Source organism: Molossus molossus, unplaced genomic scaffold (assembly GCF_014108415.1).
Source record: "Molossus molossus isolate mMolMol1 unplaced genomic scaffold, mMolMol1.p scaffold_m16_p_19, whole genome shotgun sequence".
NCBI lineage: Eukaryota > Metazoa > Chordata > Mammalia > Chiroptera > Molossidae > Molossus > Molossus molossus.
The window spans coordinates 43,554,944-43,576,953 of record NW_023425354.1 but is presented as its reverse complement, the minus strand read 5'-3'; the positions used below and the strand labels follow the sequence as shown (position 1 = coordinate 43,576,953).

At 49.1% G+C, this 22,010-nt stretch overlaps 1 protein-coding gene across 1 annotated transcript; it reads right to left on the bottom strand.

Moving 5' to 3' along the window:
• Window positions 1-10,698: 10,698 nt before the first annotated feature.
• LOC118634984 (phosphofurin acidic cluster sorting protein 2-like) lies at window positions 10,699-13,833 on the bottom strand. Its single transcript, XM_036269872.1, has 2 exons — window positions 12,875-13,833; window positions 10,699-12,190 (listed from the first exon to the last, which is right to left on the bottom strand). The coding sequence occupies exons 1-2, from the start codon at window positions 13,831-13,833 to the stop codon at window positions 10,699-10,701; spliced, it is 2,451 nt and encodes an 816-aa protein (XP_036125765.1).
• Between the last annotated feature and the right edge of the window lie 8,177 nt (window positions 13,834-22,010).

Genomic DNA, 22,010 nt, shown 5'->3' with positions numbered 1-22,010 from the left:
GCGTCCTCAGTTCTCCGTGTGTCAGGGGTTTACCTCCGTTCCCTCTTTGCGCGTTGGATTCGTGTATATTTATTGTTGCAGGCGTGGGGCTGGATGCTGGGGAGACCCCCATGGACACCATCACGTTTCCCCTCCTGGAGCTTGTAGACCGGAGGAGGGGAGATCTCAAAGCAAATGACAGGAAAGTAACCACAAACTGCTAAGTGCCGCAAGGAAACAGTAACGTGCAACAGAGAGTAAGGGGCGGGGGGCAAGCGACTTCTTAGGTTGTCAGGGAGATTCTCTCTGAGAGACATTTACGCTGAGATCAGAAAACTGAGAGGGTGTCAGCTCCTCAGAGAGCTGGGAAAAGAGCTTTCCAAAGAGAGGGAAGAGCATCTGCAAAGGCACCAGAGTGCATTCAAGGATGGAAGGAGGTCCGTGCTGGGGTTTTATGAGCGAGGCTGGGAGAGACACAGTTGACGTTAGGAGGTGGACAGGGGCAGATTAAGACGGTGAGTCATCTTGTTTTTTGTTTTACTGCAATGAGAAGTCACTGAAGTATTTCTAAGCAGGTAGGGTGCGGTGGTTCAAATTTGGTTGGATGGATCACTCTGGTTGCCATGAGAACAGGTTGAAGCCAGGACAGGAACAGAACCAGAGACAGAGGTGGCCCAGCAGCTGGGGAGGGTGGCCTGAACCAGGAGGAGAGCAAAGGGTAGGAAAATAATTGTGTAGCCACACGGAGATGACATCTCAAAGCTTCTGTGGGGGACTGGACCCTGGAGATACAAGACGGGAAAATCCAAGACGCCCCTCCATTTCTGACTCGGGGAGTCCAGTAGGGTCCACAGAGGGTTAGTAAGGGGAGAGTTTGAACTCCTGAGAGGTGAGCAGGGCAGATGGCAAGAAGGTATTTAGATGAATAAGTCTTGGATGGTGGTATAAATTTGGAACAAGGAAAGTTACTGATAATAGAACCCAAATTGGGTATCACAGGGAAAAGGAGACCCTACAGTAAAACTGGGGGAGGGCAACCAACCAGACGAGAAACTCTCACTGCATTTGAAACCCTGCATCCGAGCCACAGAGGAGGGAGCACTCGGCTGGGAAGTCAGGGAGCTGTTTCTAACCACATCTCCCTTCCAAACGTTTAGGAAAAAGAATTTCCCTTAAAGATGAGCGTTGGGAAATGATTGAGTACTAAGAAGAGTGTGGAACGTAGGCACTCATACATTTTAAGGAAAACTTGATCGGAAAAAGTTTATTAGAGAATAATTTAGCGCATCTATAGAAATTGAAATGTTCATTCTTTTTTATGCAATTCCACTTTTCTAACCTTTTTATGGCCGAACTCAAGCCACAGTGAAAAGATATAAGTACTAGTAAATTTATGACCACATTGTAATCATAAAAATTTGGAGTTACCCCAACATCTATCAATAGACAACTGAATAAAGTACATTATTGTACGTACAGAATGAAATACTAATTCAGTTGTGAAAATGAGTGATGTTATCTTAAGGCAGATGTGAAAAAAATTTCTATGATGAAGTTTTAAATAAAAAAACAGAAATTTGTTTAATCCAATTTTAATGCCATATATGTCTGTTTGTATATTATCAGAAAAACCTGCCAGTGTATGTATCAAACCATTAAGATCAGGTATTTTATTACTTAAAAAATTGTATTGTTCATATAATTCGATCCTATAAGTCTACTCTTAGGAATACATGTCCTAATAAGTCACTGAAAATAAAATTAGTGTAAGCCAGAGACATCCGTCACAGCATTATTAATCAAAGGTGTTTATTGACCCCTAATGGGTGTGCGCTCCTGCCCTGGTCCTGAGGCCCAGAGCTCTCCGATCTGCTGGGACCAGGACATGACCGTGTGCAAAGGGGAAATAACGAGATGTCTTCAGCTCGATGACCTCGGAGCCCCCAGGGAAGCAGAAAACTATGGGGAGACGGAGCCTCGGGGACACCCATGGGGACCAGGCACGAGCCTGCCTCCGTGCTCCCCGGTGTCCTCACTAACGAGGCTCTGGGGAGACTCTGCTTCCTCTGGCCTCCAGGTCCTTGACTCGATGCCGAATTAATCACTGGGGAAGGTCTGTGCCATCCAGTCACCCACTGACTGGGTAAATGTTGGATTATTTGGAAGGTCTCTCAGAAAACCTGTTTCCCATCCCAGACATGGGTCTCCACAAGGAGAAGAAAAATAATGGGTGGGAGGTGGGTGGTTACTGTTGTTTTCATGGTGAAGAGTCAAGTAAATCATGTGCCTCAATTCATGACACATTATCCCCACCATTCTTTGCAAGACATCCTCCTGGTTTTATTGTCTTTTATTAGCTCTAATCTCTGTTCCCTTCCTCTCCCTCAACATAGGTAGCGGATCAAAATAGGCGAGTATGCTTGAAGAATTCAGGTCTTTGCGTGTCTGTGTGTTTTACATGCACACAGAGTGTGGTGCTGTAGATCCCACTGGGTTTCTTACTTTCTGCCCATTGGGTGGATACTCGACTCCCTGCTGCTCTTCTCTTTCCCCAACCCATTGTCTCTACACACAGACTAATTTTCTTTAAATCTAAATTGAACCCTACCTACTACTTTCCTGCTTAAAGCACTTCAAGAACTTCTTATTACAATGAGGAAAAAATGAAAACCAGCCTATGAGGTCTACTTGTCTCGCTCCTACATGTATCTACAACTTCAGCCAATATCATTCTCTTTCTTCTGCTCCCAACACCTCAGCCCTGCTGGCTTTCTTTCCATTTGCTGAATTCACAAAGCTCTTTCATCTCAGAGCCTTTGCCTCCTCCACCCCCACCCCACCCCACCCACACTCTGGGAATGGCTCTCCCTTCTCAGCCCTCAGCCTCTCCTCAACTGGGTAAATGGGCACAACCACTTTGGAGAGACTGAGGCAATATTAGCCCTCTGGTCTCAGGTTCCCTGGAGGCAGAGGGACTCATGGGAACTGGGAGAGCGGTTGACTGAGGAGCGACCTCAGAGGAAGATGGAGGTGAGCAGAGACGTGGACTCAGCACGTGACGTTCAGCCTGGTCTTGAGAAGAGATCTGGACACGGCTGTACCCGCTGAGTCTGTCCTGTTTGGAAGTAAGGAGCCAGTGTTGTCTGCCCAATTCCAGTCAGTTATTGGCCACTGGCTGTCCCCTCCATCCCAGGGCAGTGCAGGGGGAGGACCTAACTACTCTGGGCAGGGAAAGGTCAGTGTGAGCCATTGGCAGCCAATGTTCATAGCAGCTGGGAGGTGGGTGCTGACCGGCCAGTGAAATAGCACCCACTAGTCACAGGTCCGTGTGATGGCCTCCCTCCCAGAACTCACACTTAGCAATACACTCTAGAGAATCTTCATTCATGTGCCCAAAAGATGTGTACAAGAAAGTTTATTTCAACATTTTTTTATAATTGTGAAACACTGCAAATAACCTAAATGACCTTCAACAGGAGAATAAACAAATTATAATTTATACCTATTATAGGGGTAAAAATAATAAACTCGGTATGTGTATAAATGTGGACAGATCTCAAAACATGACTTGAGTGAAAGAGCAAGTTTCAAAATATATACAGGATGATGCTGTTGAAATAAGTATTTTAAATATACAAAACAACGCTAAATATTTTTGTGGCTGTACCTCTTTCGAGTAAAATTGTAACAACATACATAAGAATGACAAACACAAAGTCAATGATAGTAACGACTCTGGGGAAGGAAAAACTGGGATGGACTCAATAGTTTAAGTGTCTCAATTTCACTCTAATGTTCCATTTAAACACACACACAGGCAAGGGCAACAGTTTACGATTTAGTAGTAACACAAGGGATTCTCTTTTACTCTATATACTAGTTTGTGTATTTGTAACAGTCACATTTTAAAATATATATTTTAATATATTTTCCCTGGCCAGTGCTGCTCTGTGGTTGGAGTATTGGCCCACACACCAAAGGATCACGGGATTGATTCCCAGTCAAGGGCATGTCCCTGGGTTGCAGATTCCATCCCTGGCCCTGGTTGGAGAGCCTGCAGGGGGCAACAATCTGATGGGCCTTTCTCACATCGATGTTTCTCTCTCCTCTCTTTCTCTTCCTCACTTCCTTTCACTGTCTCTAAAAAGCAGCCAGTACAATAATTACAAAGTATTCATGTGGCCATGTGGACACCTAGGGAGATCCTCTTGCTACGTGCTCAGGTGGCGTCCTGACGGCCTGTACGAGTTACACTCACCACAGTCCATGAGGTTCTATGTTCCCACATCCTCACCTCACTCTGTCCTCAGTCTCCAGTCTGGTGTTCTGATTGGTGTAAAGAGCATCTCAGTACCTCTCTGACTACAAGTGAGATTTAACAGCTCTTCATACCTTGCTCACAATATGGGTTTTCCTTTATGAAACTCTCTTCACATATGCTACCTATTTTTGTTCTAGGTTTTCATTCTGTCTTTGTTTGACAGACATTTCTTACAAACTCTATATAGTAATCCCAACAAGATGTTTAAAGATATAGCTGTAAGTTTGTTTTTTTTAATCCTTACTCAGAGATATTTTTCCAGTTATCGTCAGATAGTGTGGGAGGGAAGGAGAGAGGGAGAGAGAGGAACATTGACTGGTGCAGCTCATTGGTCTGTGGGTCGATGCTCTAACCACTGAGCTAAACTTGCCAAGGCTGGTGTGTAAGTTTTAAGATAAAACTTCTATAATTATTTGTGCACAGGTTTTTGAGTGAACTTAGATTTCTATTTCTCTGGCATAAATGTCCGGGAGTGCCGTTGCTGGGTTGCATGGTAGTTGCATGTTTGGTTTTATGAGAAACAACCAAACTGCTTTCCCAAGTGGCTGTAATATTTTACATCCCAGAAGACATGCAGCACAGACACACTAACCCACAGATGCTCACATCCTCACTCCACACTGTGTGTCCTCAAACTGCACTCAGAGCTGCAGGGTTGGTGGGTTAGAGGCTCTCTGCTCAGGGCTCAGGGGCCTTGAGGGACGGGCCCTCAGGGACAAACCAGAGGCCCTGGTCTGATCTCAGAGCCGCCCCTCCCTCTGCAGCACAGACTCCCTGGACTCCGTTCCTCACTGGGCAGGGCCACTCACCTCGGCGCAGCTCACTGCATGTTAAGGAAGATCAAGGGACCCAGACAGTGTTTGGAAAGTGGAAACAGGTCAGACGTGGAGAGGTTCCTTCTGTCTGTGAATCTCACATCCTCCCTGGCATGCATATTGTTGTTGTTCTTTTTCTATTAAATTTATTGGGGTGACGTTGATTAATAGGCTCCAAGTGTACAAGTCTACATTATATCATCTGCACGTTGCATTGTGTGCCCTCCACCCAAAGTCACATTTTCTTCTGTCATCATGTATTTGACCCCTTTACCCTATACTGTCCCCCAGCCCCCTTCCCTCTGGAAACCACCACACTGCTGTCTGTGTCTATGAGTTTTTGTTGTTTGCTTCTCTTCTTTGTTCATTTCTTGTTCTCAGTTTTATATCCCACATGTGAGTGAAATCATATGTTCTTAACTTTTTCTGTCTGACTTTTTATTGAAAACAGTGGGGAGGCTCCTCAAATCATTAAGAATAGAGTTACCAAATGACCCAGCAATTCCTGTTCTAGGTATCTACTCGAAAAACTTGATAATGTATATTTGCAAAAATATATGCACCACTATGTTCTTTGCAACATTATTTATGGTGGCCTAGACATGGAAACAACCGAAGGGTCCTTTGCAAGGTGACTGGATTAAGAAGATGTGGCACATGTACATAATGGAAGGCTACTCAGCCTTAAGAACCATGGAAATACACCATTTGCGACAATGTGGATGTACTTGGAGACTGTCTGGTGCACATGTTTGCTCACCCAGGAATGTGAAGTTGATTGTTTTTTTTAATCCTCACGTTAGAATTTCTTTTTCCATTTATCTTCACATAGAGTGGGAGGAAGGGAGAGAGACATCGATGTGAGAGAGACACATTGATTAGTTGCCTTCTACACAACCCCAACCAGGGATAGGGACCGAACTGCCACTAAGTTTTGTGCCCTGGACCAGAATTGAACTCAATACTCTTTGGCTCATGGGCCAGTACTCTAACCGCTGAACTAAATCAGTCAGGAGATGGCATTTTCTCTTTAATTTGATTTTCTTTCTAATGTGTATAATTGACTTGACGGAAAGCAAACAAACCGCTGGGTCAGGAGGAAGGCGGTGACTGACGCGGGAGAGGGCTGCTGATCTCGGTGTCTCCCGGGGAAGCAGGACTGGCCGGACGGCTGAGTCCTTCTGCCCAGATTGCTGTCCTCAGAGCCACCGGTAAGTCTGCGATTTGAGTGGGAATCACGCATCTTTATAAGCCAAAGCCCTCACATAACAGAGAAGAAAACTGAGGCCCAGCCAGGGGCATGACTTGCCCCAGGACTCACAGCTGGTGGCCTGTGTGAGCTGTGGGTTTCTCTGAGGTTGATGGGAATGAGCTCCCTGACCTGGACTCAGTCTGGCTCCCCCTGCCTCCCCCTGAGGGTGGCCCTCAGAAGGTCTGAGATCACAGCATCTGCTCTCAGCCTCCTACAGAGGTGACTCGGGGCTGGTTCAGGGGGAACCAGTGAAAGCCGTCCTTGTATCGTCAGTGGAACCATCATGAGGGACAAAGGGAAGGTCATCAGACAGGGTGACCCTGGTGAGCACCAAAGGGCTCAGGGCAGCCTCTTCCACTCATGTGGGTCAAATGACACCCACGTGATGAGAAGACGTGGACAAGAGGATCCTGAACAACTCTCACCAGCATAGACATGAACACCAGAGTCACCATCTCCAGGATGGACACAAGACTGGACCAGAAATGGTCCTCAGGTCTTTAGGATCCTGGTTCCATGGAAACACCATGCTGGCGCCCTGTCAACTGGTTTTGGATCGAGTTCCTCCAGGGGCACAAATCAGTCCTCAGACAGCAAAGTCCTTTTCCACCCTGGGCATCAATGAGATCCAGTCACTCACATCTATTCCCCAGGGGCCAGCGTGTGAGCACCTCGGCAGGCAGATGGCCCCTGGGATGAGGTCGCTGGTGGAGCCCCGGCAGTGCCAGGGACATTTTCCAAAATTACCTTCAGGGAGGGGGACGTGCATGGGAGTTTCAGGAACAGGGCAGTGGGGATATAATGGGGAGACACACGCTCTGGGGCCTGGGGTCACTTGTAAAGGTGGCTGAGCATCTGGAATGAACAGCACCCAAAGCTGTCACAGGGCTTTGTCACCTTTCCTCAGGACCGGGGCTGAGAGTTTTCTCCTGCAAAAATTCTCTCTCTTTCTCTCTCCCTTCTTTTCTTTTCCTCGGTCTCCTTGGTTCTCTAGGAGGAAGTTCATAGGGGGACGGGACAGGGTTGCAGTCAAGCAGAACTAGATGCCCCTGGTTCACAAATGGGGACACCCAGGTTTGAGGGAGGAGACTTGGCTGCCTGGCTCCACTCCCAGCGCTGCCATCATATCGGGCGGGGCTCCCTCTGTGCCCTGACCTCACTGCACCTCTCTGTGTGTCAGGTTCCTCTCTGACCACATGGACAGGAGTCTCACCTTGCAGGGTGGCTGCGGGATCAGGGGGCCCTGTGTGTGCGAGCCCAGCGCGGCCGCACCACCAGGTCAGGGCGCTGAGTCATCTTCCTGGGAGAGGTCTTCCCGTCCACCGGACCACTCCGTCCTTCACTGGGCCCTGACCACAGGTCACTCCTCCCGAATGTGGGGTTTAAACTTTGGTAAAGAAAAAAATATTCTGCCCTGGCCAGTTTGGCTCAGCGGTTAGAGCGTCGGCCTGAGGTCCGGAGAGACCCGGGTTCGGTTCCTGCTAAGGGCACGTACTTCGGTTGCAGTTTGTCCCCGGCCCTGGTTGGTCGTGCGGGTGGCAGACACTCGATGTGTCCCTTTACGTCGATGTTTCTCTCTCTCTCTCCCTTCCTCTCTCTCCCTCCCACTCTATCTGAACAAAAAATGGAAAAATATCCTCGGGTGAGGATAAAAAATTTAAAAAAAGAAAAAAATATTCATTTGGAGCTATCTTTGAGGAAGTACATGGGTGTAAATTGACTGCAGTAAAATATTTGAAGGCGTTCAGAGAAATGATGTTTATCTAAAACCACAAATCCTCACGTGGTTAGCTTCTCCCCATCTGTGGAGACAAATGCCTATGCATCACCAAATGAACAATGGTCATAAAAAAACAGTTCTCATTCTTATTTTGCAGTAATCACTGCTCCTGTGTCAATGGTTATTTCCCAGTGATGTTCTAGATTTGTTAGAGAATATTTAATTATTTGATGGACTTTTAACACTTTGCTTCTAAAATTCTGATTGGGTAGCTGAACCCCTGATGGTTCTTTCTGAATCAAAACCAATAAACAGAAATTAGTTTTGACAATTGACCGTGCCTCCCTTTGAGTCTTCAAATGTTAACCAGTTCTTCATCTTTATGTGGAGTTGGGTGGGTGGATGGCTTTGGTCTCCAGTTAGCAACCAGGTATTGATGCACTTTGGGCTGAGACAAGGAAGGGTTCGACATTTCTTTCTACATCCTGATCCTTCACTTTCAGCCCTTGACTTTGAGGCTATGAGCAGCCACACCCCTAACAACTTGCTCTCAAGACAAGGCTGTGTGAGTCCCCTTCTGCATCTCATCATCTCTTTTATTTGAAGCCTTTTCCTCCTCCATCTACCTGTCATTACAGAGACACACAGACATCTTCTCTGTGTCTTCATCCTCACAGTTACAGGGCCCTCTCTTAATACGCCCCCTGAAAATCAAGTACTGTTGGCAGGTAAACTCTCTCTTTCCACCCTGGTCAGAGTCAGAGAGACTATCTGTCAGGACTATTAAAATTCTTTAATTGAATTTCTTCATCTCTATAATGAGCATAATAATCATATCTACCTCTTAGGTATATTGTGAGAATTAAATGAACATGTATAGACTACAGTAGAGCTCAATAGACGTGAGCTCTCTCCTGTGCTCTATTCCCTCCTCTCCTGAAAGACTAACACTGTCAGCATTTCAGATGTGCACATCAGTCTTCCTCCCAGGGGAAGGAGAAACCTAATCTCACAGGTTCTCTGACATTCAGTTACAGTAGCATTACCTTGAGTACTTTCAAATGCAAATTCCCACATCCCAGTTCCCAACCCACTGAATCATAATGTTTGCAAAGGATGCTGGGAACCTGCATTTTATCATGTGCCCCAGACAATTCAGATGCAGGTAATTCACCGGCCACAGAACCACCACCTTATGTGTTCTTCACAAGACATGCCCATCAGCTGTGTTTCTCTTTCCTATGAACATGAACCCTGGCATGAATTTCCTCTCCTCTTTGTCAGGAAGAGTGGTCCCCTCTGTGTCTTTTTTTTTTATTATACTAACCCAAGGACATTTTTTGATATTTTGTTTAGATAGAGTGCGAGGGAGAGAGAAAGTGAAACATCGACATGAAAGGGACACATAGAGTGGTTGCTACCCACACGACCCAACCAGGGTAGGAGACAAACTGCAATGGAGGTACGTGCCCTGAGTGGGAACCAAACCCGGGTCGCTTTGTACCACAGGCCGATGCTCTAACCACTGAGACAAACCCACTTCGGCTCCTTTGTGTATTTTCCTCCTACTAGATTGTGAACTCATTAGGGGTTAGGTATTATCTCCATTCCCAGTGCAAAAAATATGGCCCAAACATGAAAGATGCTTAGTTGTTTGTTGAATAAATAAATGACCACAAATTTAACAACTCCACACCCTGCAAAAAGCCCTGTATGCTATAAATTTAGTTTCACAAAAATCCCCTGGAGGTAAATCCATAGAGACAGACAGAGATCAGGGACTGTCAGGCTGAACAGGGGGGAGGAGGAATGACTACCAGGTCCTGGGTCTGTGTGGATGATGATGCTCTGGAACTAGAGAGTGGTTGTGATGTGACTGATAGTCGCTAAATGTTGTGAATGCGCTTAGTGCTGCTGGAACGTACACTTGGAAGGATCATACCGTTTCCTTTGGTTTTATTTAAATTAAATTTATTTTCATAGCATTTTATTACATTTCACTTAAAATATATTTTATTTTTAACTAAATAATATGAGAAAAATACAGTCTAATATAAATATGGGATTTTTTTCCCCCTGTGAGGCTGGAGTTTCTTGGAAACCACAAGTAGGTGGTTCTGGGGGCACTTGGCCAGTTGGCAGCTGGGCCCTGGGCGGGGTTGAGTGGCCTCCGTGTTCTGCTCAGGACGCCCCCAGTGGGAGGCTGGCTCTTGGCCTCTGGCCGCTCAGCTTTGAGACTGGGCACACACCAAAGCTGGCCCTCGGGGGAGGTGACTCCTGGCATCCAGGAAGGACAGGGGTCAAAGGCAAGAACTCCTCTCACTGGGGTATCGGGATCCTGAGGACAAAACACACCTTCCAGGAGTCTCCTGCTCAACACTGCCTGCCTGACCTCCCACCCGTGGAAGTGTTCTCGTTAATAACAGAGCAGTTGGGGGCTCCCAGTGGGGGTCACCACATTAGTTTCCAGGATGTGAGCACATTTGCACTTATGATGGTTTCTCTTTGTGTTTCTAGAGTCTGTCTCTACAGTAAACTAAATTGTTAAGAGAAGAGCAGCTGAGCCCTCCTGGGTTCGACCAAGGCAGGGCGAGAAGGTGGACTTGGGGTTTTACAAGAGGCAGACGGGGAAGTGCTGGACGTGGGAGGACCACTGGGCGTCCAGCTGGAGGGACTGCACGTCCTTCCACTCCACGCCATCGATAAGGACGCGCTGAACATTCTGCTGGTGCTGGGCCGTGCAGACCAGGCGGCTGATGCCCTCGATGCAGTGGCTTTGGGCCTCCACATCCGCCTCCTCAGTGTCCTTTTCCTTGGTGATGACAGTCATGGACAAGCTGGGCGTGGCTCTGGCCTCACCCCTGCTGGGCAGCCTGCTGACCTGGAGAGACTGGAAGGTTCCCTTGAGCATGTTGGTGGCAGTAGGCAGGTCTCTGTCCTCTGCATTTCTCTCCTTGTTTGTGGGCTGAGCTGCCGTCCAGTAATCCACCTGCAGCTCCATCGGCTCGGTGCAGACGCCCTGGCTGCGGGAGGAATTCCCACTCACGGACGGGGAGGAGGACGGGCTGTGAGAGGCCTCCTTGGCGGCTGGAGATGTGGACGGCAGGGTGGACGGAAGCACACTAGAGCACGAGGGGGCCGCATCACCTGAATCTCCTGAGGTGGCCGAGGATGGTTCCACTGTTTCCAACTTCACCAGCCCCAGGAAGGGAATGAACCTCTGTGAGGATGGCTCATCGGGGCTCTTTGGCTTGTAGGTGAGCTTGGCTTGAGCGATGGGCAGCTGGTGGACAGAGCTGGCCCCCACGAGGTAGCGGGTGACTATGAATGCGACGTCCTGCTTGTTCAACTCAGTGCTCTGGGCCTCCAGCTTGGTGAACAGGTCCCGCCAGGCCCGGTCCGGGAAGAAGTTGTTGTCGTGGTCATCCACGGAGCACAGGTACCAGGGCACGGGGTGCGACCCCAGCGGGAGGACCTGGAAGCACAGGTAGGCCTGCAGCTCGGGCATCTTGGGGGACAGCTGCTCCACGTAGAGCCGCAGCACGGCGCTCAGGTAGTGCTGTGCCCCCACCACCGCGATCTTCATGGGTATTCGAGGCCGGGCATGGTGTTGGCTGTATCTCTCCATCTGCGATACGATGGTGCTGAAGGCCGCCTGGAGGTCAGCCTCGGAGCAGGTGCCCACCACAGGCAGATTTTGCTGCTGCAGGACGTCCCACAGGAACTGCCCCTGCCAGTCGGAGGTGTTGATGACGATGACATGGTCTGGCAGCTGGTCGTAGGGGTAGAGAATGGCCCTTAGCTGTTCTTCAACAATTTTCCTGGGGACCTGCAGCTGGCACTGTGGGTCTGGGCAGGTCTTGTTGTGCTGGCTCTGGGACAGCTCATCCTGTGGCCCCGCCTGCTGCTCCCCCATGAGGGACATGCTCTGGCCTCCGTGGTTGGGCTGCTTCCACTGCGGCTTGCTGGAGGGACTCATGAGAGACTCTGGCTTTCTGAGAAGCCTGCTGGCCAGCATCGTCTTTGTGAACTCCTCCTCCATGGAGGTCTCGGCCTCCGGGCTGTCCTCCGGCTGTGCAGGCTGCTCCTCAGGGGAGGTCGTGCTGTGGGAAACTGAGTCGGCAAAACTGTCATCCAGCTGCTGGCCTCCCGGGGCCCACATCTCTGGAGCGTTGGTGGGACTAAGAGGCTCCATGTGGCTCTGGGCACTTTGGATGCTGTCGGTCTCCGTCTCCAAGGAGGACTGTGACAGGTATTCTATATATGGCTCGAGCTTGGTCTCAGCGGTGCTTGAGATGTTGTCATCACTCCACAAGTCAGAGCCACTAAGGGTGGGCGTGCTGGGTGCAACTGGCTCTGAGATGCTGTCACTTGGCTGCTGGCCTCCTGGGGCCCCCATCTCTGGAGCGTTGGTGGGACTAAGAGGCTCCATGTGGCTCTGGGCACTTTGGATGCTGTCGGTCTCCATCTCCAAGGAGGACTGTGACAGGTATTCTATATATGGCTCGAGCTTGGTCTCAGCGGTGCTTGAGATGTTGTCATCACTCCACAAGTCAGGGCTACTAGGGGTGGGCGTGCTGTTGGCAACTGAGTTGGCAAAACTGTCATCCAGCTGCTGCCCTCCCGGGGCCCACATCTCTGGAGCGTTGGTGGGACTAAGAGGCTCCAGGTGGGTCTGGGCACTTTGGATGCTGTCGGTCTCCATCTCCAAGGAGGACTGTGACAGGTATTCTATATATGGCTCGAGCTTGGTCTCAGCGGTACTCGAGATGTTGTCATCACTCCACAAGTCAGAGCCAGTAGGGGTGGGCGTGCTGTGTGCAACTGGCTGTGAGATGCTGTCGCTCAGCTGCTGGCCTCCCGAGGACCACATCTTTGCTGGCACACTGGCTGGACTCGGAGGCTCCTTCAGGCTCCAGATACTTTGGAAGCTCCCAGACTCTGTGTGCAGGCTGGTTTGTGACAGGCTTTCTGTGTATTTCTGGAGCTGGGACGTTGGGGTGCTCAAGGTGCCATCATCAACCTCCGTTTCGGGGCCACTATCGCTGGAATACTCCAGGGTGATGTTTATCAGGTTCAGGTCTTCCTCCATCCTGGGGCCATGCTCCAGAGTGTCCTGCTCAGAATTCAAGGCCTCCTGTGACACTGAGAGACTGGGCAGCAGCCCCACATCATTTGGCCAGAAGCTTTGATGTTTCATCATAGATGTAGTCTCTACTGATGACTGCCACTGCTTGTTGGGTTTCCCCAAGTCCATGTCATCCTTTTCCAGGTCTTGCCCACATGAGGTGTTTTTCCTGTCCTCCTGCCCAGAGTGGAAGCTCTCCTTCTCCTCCTCGCACTTATCTGCGGCCTTGGCGATGGGGCCAGCCTGCATGGCACAGTCCTCATGCTCGATGGGCTGGCTGGTCAGGGAGAAGATCCAGATCTCGGCCACCTTGGTGTTGGCATCCTTGAGGCTGCTGCAGAGGCTCAACACCTGGCCTCCCTCGAGGGGTTGCTGCGTCACCTCGGCCATGTTGATGGTTCCTGTGGCCAGTGTTTTGTACGCATCCATTTTGCAGTTCAAGAGGGTCCGCACCTTTGAGCGCTTTCTGCGCTGCAATATGATCTCCAGCTTGTTGCCTTCTCCGTTTAGGATGTGGGGATATCGCAGGGAGAAGGTCAACGTCAGGTCATTCTCCTCGTGGCCACTTGGGGGCAGCATGATCTTCTGGGACCTGAGAATGTGCTTGGATCCCTGCATCCTGATGGCTATAACTGCCGATTGCAGCTCACGCCCAAGGTCCCCGCAGACCACCAGCTTCTTCACAGTCAGGCTGCACAACCGGGGCACGCTGGTGGGGCAGGAGACGTCCACCTCCCAGTCAGGGAACTGACCCACAGGCACCGTCCTGTCGAGTGCTGCTGGTGCACCGGCCTGGCTTCCGGTTCTGGACGAAGACGCAGACGCCTGCACCATGTTGGTTTTCCTTCTATTCAGGGTGAATGATCTCTCTCCCTGGGGTGGGACAGAGGAGGGACATGCTGTCAGAGGCAGCTCATGAAGTGCCAGGTGGGATGGTCACTGCAGCTAAGACTGAACCCACAAGCAATTAGTGATGATGGCAAGAGGTGGGACACAGGTGACGACAGGAGAGAAAAGGTTCTTAGTGAAATAGACCCAGAGACATCGAAGTGGGGTATAGACTGAGAAAACTCAGAAGAGGGAGTTGGGGGAGGGAAAAGATAAACCACAGAACTTACATGCATATATGCCTACACAATGGACGTAGACACCCATGCTGGGGATGAAGTGTGTGGGGGAATCAATTTGAAAATGAAGAAACAAAACAAAAGGTTTATGGCAGGAAATGTAGAATTGAAGTGAGGACAGAGGAAACACTTCAGTATCTCAGGTCACTATTTTGGCAGAGGATGGACAGCACCCCCTGTATTAAACTGTCACCCTGGGATGTCTGACTAAACACCCCATTCTATGATGAGAACGCAGAGATTTTCCTGGGGTGGAGGGTCAGGATATTAGGACTGTGGGATGTTCAGAGCAGCACCACTGAAATGGTAACAGGAGGGAATCACGTCCGGTCTAGTTGCAGTGAAGACATGGATCGTCATGGTAACCAGTCCTCCTCCTGCTGTGTTTTGCAGCCCATGGGACCCCAGCTCCTTACCTGTAGTGGCCAGGATGCAATTCTCAGGGCCTCCAATGGCAAAGCAACAGACTTAGTACCATGGCGCCCCCAGCTCCTTACCTGAAGGGGCCAGGATGACATGGTCCTCAGCGCAGCAAATGGCAAAGCAACATACTTGGTATCATGAGCCCCATGTCCTTTGGGGAAAACATCACTACTAATCACGATGGTGTGTTAGACTGGGACAAGTTGTGCAGGAATTACCAGGCAAACATGGACACCTGGGGATGGGCATTAAAGAGGCAATATCTGCAGACAAACAAGGTCACTACATAATTCTAAAGGAATCGATCCAAGAAGAAGCTAGAACTCAGGTAAACACATATGGACCCAGGATAGGAGCACTGAAATGTATTTTTAAAAACTTTTGGAGGATATTCACAAAGAAATTGACAGCAATATAGTCACAGTAGGGGACTTTAACACCCCACTGACTTCACTGAATATATCTTCCAGACAAAAAATTAACAAGGAAACAGTGACCCTAAGTGGCACACTAGATCAAATAACCTTAACAGACTTTTCACCCATAATTGTAGAGGCCACATCCTTCTCACATGTACATGGGAAAGTCTCAAAGAGGGACCACATGTTAGGACACAAACTGAGTCTCTGCAAAATACAAGAGGGTTTAAATCATATCAAATGTCTGATCACAATGGCATGAAATCAGAAGTCAACTAAATAAAAACACACAAAAGCCTTCAAACACGTGGAGGCTAAAGTGTATGTTATTAAACAATGAATGGGTTACCAATGAGATCAAGGAAGAAATTAAAAACTCCTGAAAAAAATAAAAATGAGCAGAGAGCAACACCAAGTCTCTGCAACACATCAAAACCATTCTGAGAGGGCAAATCATAGCACCACAGGCCAAACTCAAGAAACAAGAACAGTAGCTAATAAACTATCTAACCCTACACATAAATAATTAGAAAGAGAACAGAAGAAAAGCTCAGTGTAAGTAGAAGAAAAGAAATGATAAAGATCCCAGTGCAAATAAATGACAGAGACTAACAAAAAAAATTATATATAGATAAAAGATCAATAAAAAGAACCCTGGTTCTTGACAGAGATAAGAAAAGCGGTGATCCTCTAGTGAGACTCTTCAAAAACCAGAGAGGACCCATAAATAAAATCAGAAATAAAAACAGGTGAAGTAACAACAGAAATATAACAATTCTAAGAAACTATTCCAAACAACTAGGTCAGCCTGGGAGAAATGGACAATTTCCTAGAAATAGCAGTCTTCCCAAACTGAATCAGGAAAAATCGCAGAGCCAGAATAGACCAAAATGATGATAATAATGATGATGAAGTTGAAGTAGTATTCACAGATCTCTCAGATAACTAGTCATGAGCCAGACAGCCTCACAGCAGAGTTTGAGCAAATATTCAAGAAGAACTAACTCTTCTCCTCCTGAAACTAATTCTAAAACATTCAAGAGGAAGGAAGAGTTCCAAGCTCTTTTAAGAGACCATCATTGTCTCAACTCCAAAACCAGGTAAAGTCACTACAAAGAAAAAACCTACAGGCCAATATCCCTGATGAAGATAGAGGCCAAATCCTAAAACAACAACAGCAACAACAACAACAACAACAAAACATTAGAAAATTGGATCCAGATATATATTTTAAAAGATTATTCAACATGAACAAGTGGAATTTATCCCAGGGATGGAGGCTTGGTACAATATTGGTAAATCGATAAAAGTGATACAGCATATAAACAAAATGAATGATAACAATTATATGATTGTATTAACAGTTGTGGAAAGAACATTCAACAAAACCCAGCTCATATTTGTGATAAAAACTCTCAGCAGAGTGGGAATAGAGGGATTATACCCAATTTAATAAAGGCCATATATATAAAGCCTACAGCCAACATCATAATCAGTGGCAAAAACTAAGTGTTTCGCTTAAAAAAAGGAACAATCAGGGATGTCAGCTTTCACCAGTATTCTTCAACATAGTACTAGAAATTATCACTACATCATTCAGACAAGAAGAAAAAATAAAAGGCATCTTAACAGAAAAGAAGAAAGTAAAACTGTCATTATTCAAACATGACATGATATTGTACATAGAGACCCCTAAAGACTCCACTAATAAGCTACCAGATTTAAAAAACGATTGAACATGAAGTAAAATGGCACCAAAGTCTCATCTGATATTTATAAAAATTTGAGGACAGTGTCTTGGCAGCTGGTCTGAAAGGGGCTGGACAGCGAGAGTGGGTGGGGAGGAGATGGGGATCCAGATTCCCAGACTCTAGAAGGGATCTCAGGGGAGTAGCAGGGCAGCTTCTGGAACTTGGGGGCCACATTAAGTGCCTGGGGTCCTGGAGTTTGGGTCACCTGGGCACCTACACTCACCCTGAGGCGGCCGTGCTGCACCCCTGTGGGTGGGCGGGGCTCCTGTGCCTCCTGCAGGGGGGTGGAGCTGAGGACCCCATCTGTGAGCTCCTGTCCGCTGTCCTGTGTGGAGCTCTGTGAAGACAGTTCCCAGTCACCAGGCAGAAAGCCTCAGAGCCTGTTTGTGCTGCTTCTCAGACCCCTGGGACCCTCCAGTCCAGACACACACACGCCATGATTTGCTCAGACCTCCACTGGGGAGGAAAAGGCACGACAGGCTGAGGGCCGAGGACTCTCCCTGGAACAGATAAGAGGCCCCTGGGGAAGCCCCCCTCCACCTGCCTGCCCTGCCCTGGGCTGTGATCATGGCAGGGCCTCATGTTTCACCACCCAGCAACTGCTCCTGCCCAGGGGTCCTCCTTCACCTTCCTTCCCCACCACCACCCACATGAAGAGGAGGGTGTGTGGGCTGCACAGGGATGGCCGCCTGGCCTGGATGGTCCGACCCAGGCCGCCTGTGTTACCTCGGTCCATCTTCTTGAAAATGGCCAAAAATGTCGCAGACGAAGGTTGAACCCACGTCTGGAAGAACTCTCACTGCGGGGTCTCCGGAAACAAGAGCCCCGATGAGTGGGAACACAGCAAGAGAACATCTTGCTCTGTGAACTGTCTCTTACGACTGAGCTGGCTGTTGGGCAGTTGCTAGAAGGTGGGGCCTGGTTACCGGGTTCCAAGTTCTCTTGCAAAGTGACCTCACTTCCTGGGATGGCCTTCCCTGCATCCCCTCACGTAATGGCAGCTAGACAGGCAGTCCTGGGGGCCGCTGACTGCTCACCCCCTTCTCCATGGAACACCATCTCTGCACACAGTGACCCCAACACAACCCTCTCCACAGCCCCCTTGAGGCCTGGGTGCAGCCAGGTCCTACATTTGAGGAGACAGATCTGGTTCACACTCAAACTCTCTTTCTTACCTGTTCTTGATCCTGGATAAGTCACTGTGCCTGTAGGGCCTGTCCAGCTCCTGCCTGCACATGGGATTATTCTGGCAGGTGCTTCTTAGGGAAGTTCAGGCACATGTGGGGTCGGAGCTATAAGGCTGGGGAGGCTGTCATGGGAGGTAGTGCCTCCAACCTCATTTTCCTTCCTGTTGTCACCTCCCCTGTGTCTGCTTTACTTCAAATCTCACCCGTAGTCATTACATCTACTGTGTGTGTGTGTGTGTGTGTGAGTGTGTGTGTGTGAGAGCTCATATGATTTCACTGAAATACACGCACACACACGTATTTGTTTTAAGTCTCTGTCATTTATTTCCACTCTTATGTTTATCATGTTCTTCCTTCTCCTTACTGTGGGGTTCTTCTTGTTCTCTGTAATTATTTCAGTTTTAGGGTTAGTTGATCAGAGACTTTCCTTGTTACGAGTCTGGCCTGCGGTCTGTGTGCGACGTGAACTTCCCTCTGCATTCGGACCGATGTGCGATCTGGGCAAGGCTGGGCCCCTCGGGTCACTGGCTTCTCTCCTCACTGACCCCCATGGTCTCCACCTTCCTGGTGGAGGGTGACTGTGTCCCCTCCACTTAAGTGTGGTTGTCATTAGTGACTCCATAGAAGATCTAAAATGATCCAACATCACTTCCATGACTTGGTTATAAAAAGTCAGGGCCTGACCACGTGCTCACTCTGACCTGTGTTCTCTGTCTGTGTCTCTCTCAGGTCACACTGAGGAATGAGCCTTTGTGCTGGGCGTTGATATCTGGACATCCACATGGCCCAGCACCGAGGGAGACCAACCACTAGACCTCCAGTCCCAACTGAATCCCAGGGACCCCGAGGGAGCCCAGATCCTGAGGGACACAGTCCCTGCCTCAGCTGAGACCTCAGTGAGAGACACCGGCAGTCGTACCCGCTGAGCCACGCTGGATTCCTTGTCACAGAACCTGTGAGCCGATGAGTGTGTGTTGGTTTAGTCTCCAGGGTGGGGCAACGCGGTCCCACAGCAACAGGTCACTCTTACAGTCGTCCAGCACCGGCCCTGGCCCTGCCCTCCTCCCTCCCTCATCTCCCCCAGCTCCCCCAGCCAGCCCACCTCCTCCTCCCCGCCTCTCTGTGCAGACACCCTCTGCTCCACGTGTCTGCACAGCTGTGCCCTCTGCAGGCTACATGCCCGGAGCGTGTGCAGGGCTGGCTCCTTCTGGTCCTGCCGCGGGAACATACATGTCAGCTCAGGGCAGCTTCTCAGCCCCTCACCTGGAGCCTCCAGCCCTCCTCGTGGCACCTGCTCTGCCCCCGCAGAGCAATGGCTCTTTCTTCTCACGTGCTGTTTGCGTGCTGTGCCTCCCTTCCCTGCACGGGGAGCTCCTGGAGGGCGGGGGCCTGTTGGGTTTGTTTTCAGCAGGGACCCAGTTTGAGTGCTCAGGGCACCGTTGCTGAGGGAACAGATAAGCAGATCCGTCCACCACAGACCAGCCCAGTTACAGCCCCATCGACTTTGTCAGTTTAGATGGACTAGATGGAGAACTACGTAAGTTCATCCTGTGATTTGAACCTCTCGTGGGTGTACTACCTGATGCTGAGTTACTGAGTCACCTGCCACATTTCCATAGCTTGTCACTATTATTTTCTCACAAGGTGGTGCTGTGCGGGTGTTCAGATTGGAGATGCACCCTTCACATGGGCATTTGGGAACCCAGAGTTCTTCCATCATGTGCCTTCTTCATTCCCAGGACGTCACCCCCATGTGCTTCCACCAGCCTGAGGGGACAGAACACAGAGACACGCACGCTGGGGGGCTGTCACCAGGTCTGCGGTGGCACTCACCCGTCCCTGTCCCCTTCCACTGGCCACGACAGCTCATAGGGCCACAAGGGTGCTGGGAATGCCATCCAGCTGTGCCCCAAGTCCGGAGAATGAATTTTGATGGACAATGAAAGTCCTCTGACATGTGAGTAACTCATCTAGAATGACTGTGTTGTTCACGTCTCTACTGAGCACCCGCCGTGTGCCGAGCACCGTGCTGTGTGGGAGACTGAGACTGATTGTGCAGCATCTTGGCCTGGGACAAGCTCCTGATCTAAAGAAGGAGGTGAGACGTGGCATGAAGTGCCCTGCATTTTAAGAAAAAAGAATAAGGTGAATGTGCTCTGACAGTTCAATGAATGATTCTACATGTGGAAGCTACCTGGAGCTCACAGCAGTCGGACTTCACTTTCGGAGATGACCAAGATGTGGTTGGGAGAAGATGCCAGCAGGAACTCCAGAAGCAGGTCAGGTAGGTACAACATGTAATAAGAAATACTGTGCAGCCATGAACTCACAGATTTAACATTGTTAAAGGGCAGAGGTCATATCAAATGAAAAGTGAGTATATAGGGTGACCTTATATTTGTAATAACTCCATGTCTAAATGTGGATGAAAGCATATAAATAGGTTGAGGGGTAGGGTTCCGATCTTACATGTTTATTGTTCAGTGAGAAGGCTTCCATCAATATGCTTTGGTTTCATGTACTATTTCCTTCAACCGGACATAAGGCGGTGTGATTTGGACATGTTATCCCCACACTTCCCCGCCCCACCCCTGTGAGTCCAGGGCCTGTGACCTTTTCTGTCCCGGAACCCAGGGCCTGAACTAGGAGCTCAATACATACTCCCTGAAATGCCAGATTGGGACAAAGCCTGTGTTTTCCTGGTGTGAAATGACAGGACAATCCCTTCTACTAGAAGGCACCCCCACATCTTGACTCTCACCTGTTGTAGTTGGTCTAAGCACAAGCCCAGGCAAAGGCTCAGTTTGGTGTCTGCTTCTACTGCTGACAGAACCAGGAGCCCCCACACGTGCCATGTCTCTCTCGTCCACTGGAGGGCAGTGCATCGCAGCTCCTGACAATGACATTGACCCACTGCCAGTTTTTACAAATTCGCGTTCTTCAGAAGGTGCTTGATAAACTTCGAGGTTTCTTTAAGGAATATTTATTTGATTTTATTCTTCAATTTCATTTGGAAGCTAATGAAAGCTCCCTCCAACTAGCACAAATAAGGTGATCCACTAGCAGACGTCACTTGTGACACAGAAGTTCCACCTTCTGCGTCCATCTCCATCCCTACCTCTCCCCCTCCATCCATGTATAAAGACCTACCTCGTTAAGTGTCTTCTGCCCTTATGTGTGATGTATTCGAGATATTTGTCAATCATGTTTCCCCTTTTTGGTAATATGGGCCTTTGGTAGCAAGTAGTCTGCTCGTAAGACCGTCGAACTGTCTCCGGAAGCTGAGAGACCTGATTAAGTGACCAGCAGGAGCTCTCAGGAGAATCAGTCTGGCGGTCTCTGCACATCTCTAGTTACAGGTGTGTGACTGTTGGAGGTCTATACCGCCCATCCCCCAGGGTGTCCGCTAAGAAGTAACCCTGCATGTCAATCTTTTCACAGGTGCACCCCCAAAGCCTTGCAGGGGCGCAGTAGGCATCTTATTATTTATCAAAGAAAAAGTTATGTTATCCAAGGGGTTCACCTTTAGTCTCATCCACTGTCTGTAACCTGAAGTCTGTGACCGTCACAATCGTCCCGCCCACCCACTCAGCTCAGCACCTGCTCTGTCCACAGAGAAAGGGGGGAGGGGTGCTCACTCTGCCCTGTCACCACCCTGTCAGACGTGAAATTCTGCTGACTTTCATCCTCCCTGTTTGTCCCTTTCATGACCCCAGAAGAACTTGGCCCGTTTACCCTGTCCCCTTAGTTTTAGATTTGGGGCTTGTCTGTGAAGATTACTTGTCCTATATCTTTAAGGAAAGGACAGGAATGGGGATATGTTCAGTGTTCTAGTTTCTGTCCTTGGTGGGGCCACAGCCACGGACCACCACAATCAGAGCCCCGGAG

Bases quoted from the DNA above. Each gene is read 5' to 3' on its own strand.
- LOC118634984 (XM_036269872.1), bottom strand. From the start codon at position 13,833: ATGCAGGGATCCAAGCACATTCTCAGGTCCCAGAAGATCATGCTGCCC. The intron at 12,191-12,874 runs GTGGAGTGATGA...AGTTTCCCACAG, and splicing joins ACCCCTACTGGCTCTGACTT to CACGACCTCCCCTGAGGAGC.